At 46.3% G+C, this 8,047-nt stretch overlaps 3 protein-coding genes across 5 annotated transcripts in view; 1 reads left to right on the top strand and 2 right to left on the bottom strand.

The window, feature by feature from the left end:
• LOC131878387 (transcriptional enhancer factor TEF-3-like) overlaps positions 1-2,247 on the top strand; it is a 59,545-nt gene extending 57,298 nt beyond the window's left edge. For 2 of the 3 annotated variants that reach the window (XM_059224338.1, XM_059224339.1), the window contains exons 5-8: positions 172-219; positions 505-1,157; positions 1,279-1,513; positions 1,613-2,247. In XM_059224338.1, coding sequence (XP_059080321.1) covers positions 172-219; positions 505-1,157; positions 1,279-1,513; positions 1,613-1,726 — 1,050 coding nt within the window. In that variant the 3' untranslated portion in view covers positions 1,727-2,247. The remainder of the gene's footprint in view (positions 1-171; positions 220-504; positions 1,158-1,278; positions 1,514-1,612) is intronic. The other variant, XM_059224341.1, reaches the window with a different exon arrangement.
• A 449-nt stretch (positions 2,248-2,696) lies between these two features.
• On the bottom strand, positions 2,697-5,899 carry LOC131878383 (little elongation complex subunit 2-like). Its single transcript, XM_059224334.1, has 3 exons — positions 5,679-5,899; positions 5,396-5,619; positions 2,697-5,323 (listed from the first exon to the last, which is right to left on the bottom strand). The coding sequence occupies exons 1-3, from the start codon at positions 5,897-5,899 to the stop codon at positions 2,745-2,747; spliced, it is 3,024 nt and encodes a 1,007-aa protein (XP_059080317.1). The 3' UTR covers positions 2,697-2,744.
• LOC131878386 (splicing factor ESS-2 homolog) lies at positions 5,861-7,626 on the bottom strand. Its single transcript, XM_059224337.1, has one exon. It carries the CDS (start codon positions 7,389-7,391, stop codon positions 5,976-5,978), a length of 1,416 nt encoding a protein of 471 aa, XP_059080320.1. The 5' UTR covers positions 7,392-7,626; the 3' UTR covers positions 5,861-5,975.
• Between the last annotated feature and the right edge of the window lie 421 nt (positions 7,627-8,047).

An 8,047-nucleotide genomic window follows, 5' to 3' on the forward strand; every position in this document is an offset into this window, starting at 1 on the left:
AGCCCCCCCCCTCTAATTTTCAAAAAAAAGGTCAAGCTGTCAAGCTCCTGGGAGCAATCTTTGCGATCTTAGTGTCTGTCCTTTTTTGAAGGGCAGCCTTGTGTAGATTGGGGAGATGATTTTGTCACAGACTAGGCGAATAGAGTGATCATGACGATTCGAATCTTTCAGACCCTCCCTACAAGTGAGCCCGGAAGCATGTCCGGCCTCCTCGATCGGGTAGGTTGAACTACTTGTTAGCTACACTAAAAACGGAATGTCGGCACAGTAAGAAGATTGTACAAGCTGCACCTATCGCACTTTTTTTTAATACCAGATGTTCAAAGAACTCAATCGCACTCTCACATTGTACCTATCGCACTTATCAAAGAGGGTGTATTAAACAAAAGGGATCACTCACCGAGGAGGCCAGAGTGACAGCCGTTCCCACAGAAGCTAAATATCAGTCCAAATTGAATTCTTCAAGCGAATTTCAACCGTCTTGTTTGTTGCTCATTCTCCTAGGTCCCGGGCAATGGCAGTCCTGCGTCGTATATTGAACAAGCCCACAAGGAGAAGGCTCTCCAATCGATGCAGCAAATGTCGTCCGCCCAAATTGTGTCCGCCTCAGCTATGCACAACAAGGGCATGTCACTCCCCGTTCATCCGCCGGTTACTTATGGAGGCTCCTTCTGGCAGCCGGGTCTCCAGCACGGATGTCAAGATGTCAAGCCCTTCGCCCAGAATCCTTTCAGCCTCTCATCCACGGCGTCGAGTGTGGCCGCCATGGTGGACAAGAACGCCGTCATCTCCTCCGGGGGCATGGGCGGCCTCGGGTCCGGCCAATCTATGCCTCCTTGGCATAATCGGTCTATCGCCACCCACAAACTTCGCCTCCTTGAGTTCTCGGCCTATGTCGACCAACAACGAGACCAAGACGCCCCTTACAATAAGCACTTGTTCGTCCACATTGGTGGTGCACCCTCTTATAGTGACCCGCAATTGGAGCCCATTGATGTGCGGCAAATCCAGGACAAGTTTCCGGAAAAGAATGGCGGGCTGAAGGAACTCTTCGAGAAGGGACCAAGCGACGCGTTCTTCTTGGTCAAATTCTGGGCAGATCTCAATACGAATATCTCAGATGATGCGGGTGGTTCTTTCTATGGAGTGACCACAGTGTAAGTACATTTTTTGAAAAGCACCACTTCCGGCTTAACGGCGCTAAAACAAAAATGCGGTCACGATTGGATGCCTTGAAATCACTGAAAACCGTTACATTGGTGTCTCTTCTTTTTACAGTTATGAAAGCACTGAGAACATGAAAATCCAATGCTCTACCAAAGTGTGCAGTTTCGGGAAGCAAGTCGTCGAGAAACTCGAGACTGAATACGCCCGATACGAAGGCGGTCGGTACGTCTATAAGATCAATCGGTCGCCAATGTGTGAATACATGATCAACTTCATCCTCAAACTCAAGCATCTCCCTGAAAAGTACATGATGAACTCCGTTCTCGAGAACTTTACGATTCTTCAGGTAAGGAAATGCCAATCCAGCCTTGCTGCTTAGACATACATACACATGTTCACACTTGGAAACGGATATGAACACCAACATTTTCGTCTTAATTTTTAGGTTATCACGAACAAGGAGACCTTAGAAACGCTCTTGTGTATAGCCTACGTGTTTGAGGTGTCCACATCCGAGCACGGAGCCCAACATCACATCTACAAATTGGTGAAAGACTAGTGCAGCTCTTCGCTCTTCTTCAATGGCTGTTGATTTTGGCGGGACAGCTCTCGGACCCTAAAGGTGATTAAGCGCCAAATACAAACGCAACGGCATCCACTATCTGGTGAAAATGTCGAGGAACGCCTCTCTTGTTTTCTAAGAGGGCGTGTGTGTTCCTCTCCTCCTCATACTGAATGTGTGGGTATGTTCCAACAAGAGCGGGGGATGGACCCTCGCGAAGTTATCCCTCACCTGATCTCAAGAATTTTCTCGGAATGAATGCTAGACACATGATTTAGAACAAATTCTTTCAAACTATGAGCAATGGAATACGATTCTTAATATTTGTTATCATCAATGAATAATACTCTCACCACTATGAGCAGTCCCAATGGATCAACCCAAGAAACGGGTCCAAGTCCTTTGGTGGTTGTTGTGCCATTTTCCCACCTGATCCGTGGGATCAAAACCATCAACTCTTTCAACCCTGTCCGTGAAGACTTTCACACATCTTTAAAAAATAAATTGTTGGTCTCTGATGAATGTCTCTCATTCACGTGCCTTGTACGAGAACAGCAAATCATGATTCAACCCACCTCCATACTACTCCCTGGAAAAAAAGACTTTGAAAAGTAGAAATTCGTGGTGTACCTAATGGCAACTCGAGAGAAAATTGTCCCCTCAACCTAGAGAAGCCTCTATTATTCCCTGTTACAAGTTTTGTTAGTTGTTTACCCCGATTCTCTCTCATTTTGTCTAATCCCACCAAGAAGCACCGAAAAATAGGTTCTATCTCTCCCACCAACACGAATATTATACCTTTTAATTATCACCTGTAAGAACAACTCCTTTTCAATTGTACAAGATCACCACCAGTTATAGACCCACCCTATTCTCCAGATGATTTCACTATTATTTCTACTCCCATGTATATGCGTAGACATACTGGATAAAATTTGGAAACACAAAGAAAATAATACACACCAAATATCGATCGAATATCAAGTATTTATTGTTCCACATTAATGACAAATCATCACTTTCCGCGACCTCGACCACGGCCTCGTCCCCTAGGACCTCCTCTCCCTTTCTTTTTACCCCGACCTCGACCAGAGTTAGAAGACCCGGGTTTAGGTGAAAATATACCAGGAACACGTTTCTGATGCAAGTGCAAAGGTGTCACTTTGTTAGTGTCGATTGGATTGAACTGAACATTAAGTTGAGCATCTTCATGGGCTTTAACAGCAAAGTTATCATGGAGATTGTAGCAATGTGGAGAATTTTCGCCTTCCTTGGATGCCTTGAACACTCGGACAAAGGCACCCGTTTTGCCGTCATGCCTCATTAGGTACTGTCCGGGTTCAGCAATGGCCTTCAACGAACTGAAAATGGTGTGTAATACGCCCAGTTGCTCCCCGGGTCGAAAATCCACACTTATGCCTTCCTTGGTGAGATGCTTGAGGAGCTTCCTCTCGGTCAAGAGCACGTTGTAGGTTAATGCATCGGTTCGAATTCGGACGAGTCCGGAGTCTGGTCTGGCCAAAGTCGCGATCCACTCCTTGGCAATCTCGCTGCGGGTCATGACGGACGCCCCAAACTGAGTTTGATACTCTAATTTGGAGCTCAAGCTATATCTTTGCATAAGAGGACCCTTTACTCCAATCAGAGGACTGTGCTCTCTTCGAACGCCATGAGTAGACGACCGAATCAATATCTTGAGGATGGATTTGCCAGGATCAGACTTGTTCCACAGGTTCCAAAGGCGATAGCTTACGTTTTTCCCATCCGAAGGTGGACAATAGTCCTGCACTTGTCCAATGTTGGTCCTTTTTAAAAATTCCCCCTTATATTCCTGCATTGACCCTTCAATGTCGAGTGTTGCGCCTGTAACTTTGACTTTTGAGTCTTTCCTAAGAAAATCTGTTTGTGCGCTCATTATGTCACCCAGGACATTCTTTTGAGACGAAGCCCGCTTTTTATAGGCTTTCATGTTTTTTAAGATGTCTGTTAAGGTGCTTGGTTCAGTAGTCGTTTTTTCAAGAAGTTTTTCCTGGGACATGCGCTCGTCACCCTTACAGGGGTTGCTCGCTGCCTCGTCTTCAACTGGTTTACTCTGATTGGGCGCCAAAACTTCTGGTTTGTTTTTGGCGCTTATTCTTCGAGATCGTCTAATTGGTGAGGGACTCTGCTCAACTTGGTCCATCTTGTCATCGGAATCGGTGTTAGTGCCACATTCATTGATTCGTAATTCATCTTCGCTACTACTTCCTGTGTCAGCTCCGTCTAATTGACTTCCAACTGGTTTTGTATTCCTGATCATAGCCGAGTTACCGAAAGTCTCCAAGTCGTCGCTGGCGGCATCAGTAAAAATATCTTCTGTAGAATCGGTCGCCAACTGGTAGTGGTCATTTTGCGCTTCTTTGGATTGGTTCCATCCGTGGAGGGTGAAACACTTGGAGGCAACTTTTATAAACCAGGCATTTTTATCTTGAGCAGAGAGAGTTTTTGGAGGTAAGGGTTTATCCACAAAGACAACTCTACTTCCGTTAGGGTAAACTCGTACAATAAAAGGTATTTCCCAAACTCGGTCGTATTTAGGTCCAAAATTGTCAAACAGACACTTCAAGGCTTTCATGGATATCACAATGGACGGGTTAGTTTTTTGCGCCAACAGCTCAGCATTTGGGTCTTGACTTACTGGAAGCTTATTGAAAGTTGTCTGGATGCCCATCCTTGCCGGTTTGGGTGGGACTTTCCCAGCCAGTATATCATATTTGGTGGAGACGCATATCTTAGGCATTTTTGGGTCAGCTAAGCGCGAGGGATTTTGAAGGACAACCTTTGCGATGTTCCCAAGTTCCACTAAAGTCTGTTCGAACCTCATTTCGTATTGGTTTGTTGTTCCTTGGGGAAGTAATCTTATCATGGAATCCGTGTCCTGAACGTACGGCTCAAAGATTTTAGGGTACTTATGAACCAAATTCAAACGATGTTCATAGCATTCCTCGACGTATCGCCTAACATCCGGCTTTAGTACGGATAATCGCTTCAAGAACTCTTCTTTGAAGAACAAAGATCGGGTAAAAGATTGGAATTCCTCTTGCTCTTCCTTGATAAGTAATCTTAAGCTTTGATAGAGTTGATTTTCTTGATGAGCCGAGTCGTTCATGGTTGCACCATCGAAATTAGGGGAGAGGAATTTTTCCATGAGTTTGAGAAGTGTCATCTGTTCACTCTGATCCAAAATACTGTGCTTGGGCTCCAATAATTGAAAATCAAAATCATTATGATTCAGTATTAATGAGCTTTTTGTTGAGGAGTCAGCTGAATCCACCATATTGTCCAAATCTTTATATTCCGGTGGAGGGTACATCGTCTTTTTCTTTTCTTGAACCGAAGATTTATCAGGAGCCATAGATCTGACATTCGCTTTTTCTGGACTCAATCGTGATGCTGAGCTTGGCAATGCACACTGTTTATTAGCATCCTCAAACTTACCACTCGTTTTCCAACTTTGCGAACCCTGAGAAGGGTCAATCACATTTCCATATGAATCTAGGAAGTCGTCCTCATCAGACTCCACGTCATCGTCTTCTTCAGGTTCTTGGGCTTGACCTTAAATAAGTGTTTCAAAATGCCGCTTTAGAAACCCTGCTTCGAGTGTCAATGAACTCCCGACCCACTTACCCAAGGGATTGGTCAAGTCCACACCATCATCTTTTGAGTACTGTTTTCTTGTTTTCTTCCGCCCCTCTTTCCTCTTTTTCACCTTGGCTACGAGCTCATTTTGAAAGCTGAATTCCGACTCTTTAGTGAAGGGATTTCGAAGATCAATAAAATCTTCTTCAGTTTCGTAGTGGAGGAACTTCTGACTGAAACTCTTAGTCCAGCTCTTTTTGTCAATCCAGGGCCTGTAAACCCAGAGATCGATTATTAGAACCACATTTGCGCAGGGTGTTCCCTATCTTACATGGCTTTGGTCGTCTTTTCCAAAGGTTGATACCAACAAGCGAGATTGCAGAAGAATTGAAGCGAGTAATCATTTGGATCCAATGTAATTTTGGCTTTGGGCTTTTCACTAGGTTCTTCATCATCCATGTCGTCGTCCTCCGACGCTACTTTTCGTTTTTTCGACGCCATTGTAGGTCTCGATCTGGCAATAGAAAAGATGGTTGCCCAAACATCTGACATTCAACGTAAATATCAAAAAACATATATTTCGTCCTAACTCAGTTCATTAACGCATATAAAGAAAGGGATAATTGAATCACAACAAATCTGCAGCACTCATTCGTGTAGACGAAGAATTCAATGGAAGTTTCAGAAGTCCATCTGTTAAAGACGTGTGATCCATTGGACGCGTGGGCATGGCCGACGCTATGACAGGGGTGCCAGGGGTTTGTGGGGTCTGGATACCACCCCTGGATCGAATAGAGGACGAAACTCGAGATCTGACGGACCCATTGGATCGGGCGGGTGAGGGGGTGTAGGAAGCTCGCAGGAACTTGTCACTGCCCAAGCGAATACCCAGCTTGCCTGAAGCTAGCCGCTGGGCAGCCGGACTCATTGAAGCCACCCCTTTTTTGGGCGTCCTCATGTTGGATCGGGCCTTTTCCATGGCCTTGTTCTTCTTGTCGCGATAAAACCGCGCATTCTTTTCCGCCAATCCATGGGCAATCCGGTCACGTTTGGGCACATCTTGGATAGAAAAACTCGGCCCCGCACCCCCTCTCAAGGGCGTACCTCCGTCAATCCGACTGGGCGTGTCTTCAACCTCGCCCCAAGTCATCAAGGGTGACTCACCTACTCCGGGCATGGGGGAAGGCATGGCTTTGAGGAATTTGAACCCGTTTACAGCCGGCGTATCCGGACGTTCCAAAGTCTTCCCATCCGGTCCAACCTTGCCCGCGCTTTTTTCTTGCTTGGTGTGGGCTTGGGCTTCCACACTCGATTTGTGAAGGTCACTCTTCCAAGGATTAGCCTTGAATCGGGTATTTCGAAAGACGATCTGTCGATCACGTTTGCTGGCCTCGGCCCACTCCTCGGCCGACATGGGCACGCCTTCCGGCGGATAAAACACCGCATTGGCATTGGTGTAAACCCAAGTATCCAAGGGTTTACTCAGACTCTGCTCGGATTTGGGCACTTGCACTTGATCTTCAATAGCTGGCACTCTCAATCGCTCCTCCATCAAAGCTTGAGCCATGTCTTCATCGTCCTTGAACTTCCAAGCATGTTCAACCCGGAACTTGTCATCCGTCTCTTCCATGACTTCATTAAAACTGGCATTGTCTTCACTCGTGAATCGGGTTAGAAACTTATCCAGAGTTGGTCCTTCGGGTGGGTCACTACTGGAATGGGACGTCTCCGAAGCATCAGAAATGGTAGATTGGCCTGTCCACGGTCGTTGGCGAGCATTAGTCAACGGAGGCAGGCCATCCAAGGCCCGGGTTCGAGCCTGGATGCGGTTCAATTCGGGAAAGTAATCCCTTTGGATAATGGAGGAAACGCGTTCCACGTAATCATCTTCTTCCAAGACCACTTGGGGACGACGTTGGGCAAAGGTTTTGCGGCGACTGACTGTAGACGGTGGATACAGAGGACGGCGTTGGAGGGAACGATATTGCGAGGGACTCAACGGACGCTTGAACGACGACGGACGGACCGAGGACGTCTCGGTCATGATGAGGGTTGAGTGGGTGGGGGGAATCCAGATGGGACGGCCGATGAAGGGGAGTAGAGGCTATAGAGCCTACACCATAGGACTGAATGGATCTGAATGGGACCAGTGGGGATACAGCGAGTCTCCGAAAGATGCAATATACACTCAAATAAGCGATTGACCTGAAGTCAACGTTTAGAATATATTGAGTGTTTACATTGTTCTAGGAAGTGATGAAGAATGGAGCCAGTGTTGCCCGTGAGACCTTCACAGATTTAGGCCATATTTGGAGCTCAGGTCAGTCTGTCGGAGGCCATCCAAAGAGTATGGCATATTTTCCATTCATCTGGCAACACCGGATGAGGCAGTGTCGCCACGTAGTGAAACGTATGAAATTGAACATAACTGGAAAGAGAATTGGTTGACAGAAAATGGCAATATTCAAGGAAAAACCGTTTACGTTTAAGCCCATGTTCGCGCGTATAATGAGAGTATTTGTCAGCATTTCTTGCAAAAGTTTTCTGCGATCGCATGGAACAGCCCGAAGATTGTTGCAATTCCGGGCCTGGCACACTCCAGGGCCCATCTTTTTGAAACCAATTTAAACACCTACCTTGGTATTTTGTACTCTGCTTGTTACGAAGTTAGATGACAGCTCTCTCGCTCGGCCTACCATC

Source organism: Tigriopus californicus, chromosome 3, assembly GCF_007210705.1.
Source record: "Tigriopus californicus strain San Diego chromosome 3, Tcal_SD_v2.1, whole genome shotgun sequence".
NCBI classification, from domain to species: Eukaryota; Metazoa; Arthropoda; class Copepoda; order Harpacticoida; family Harpacticidae; genus Tigriopus; species Tigriopus californicus.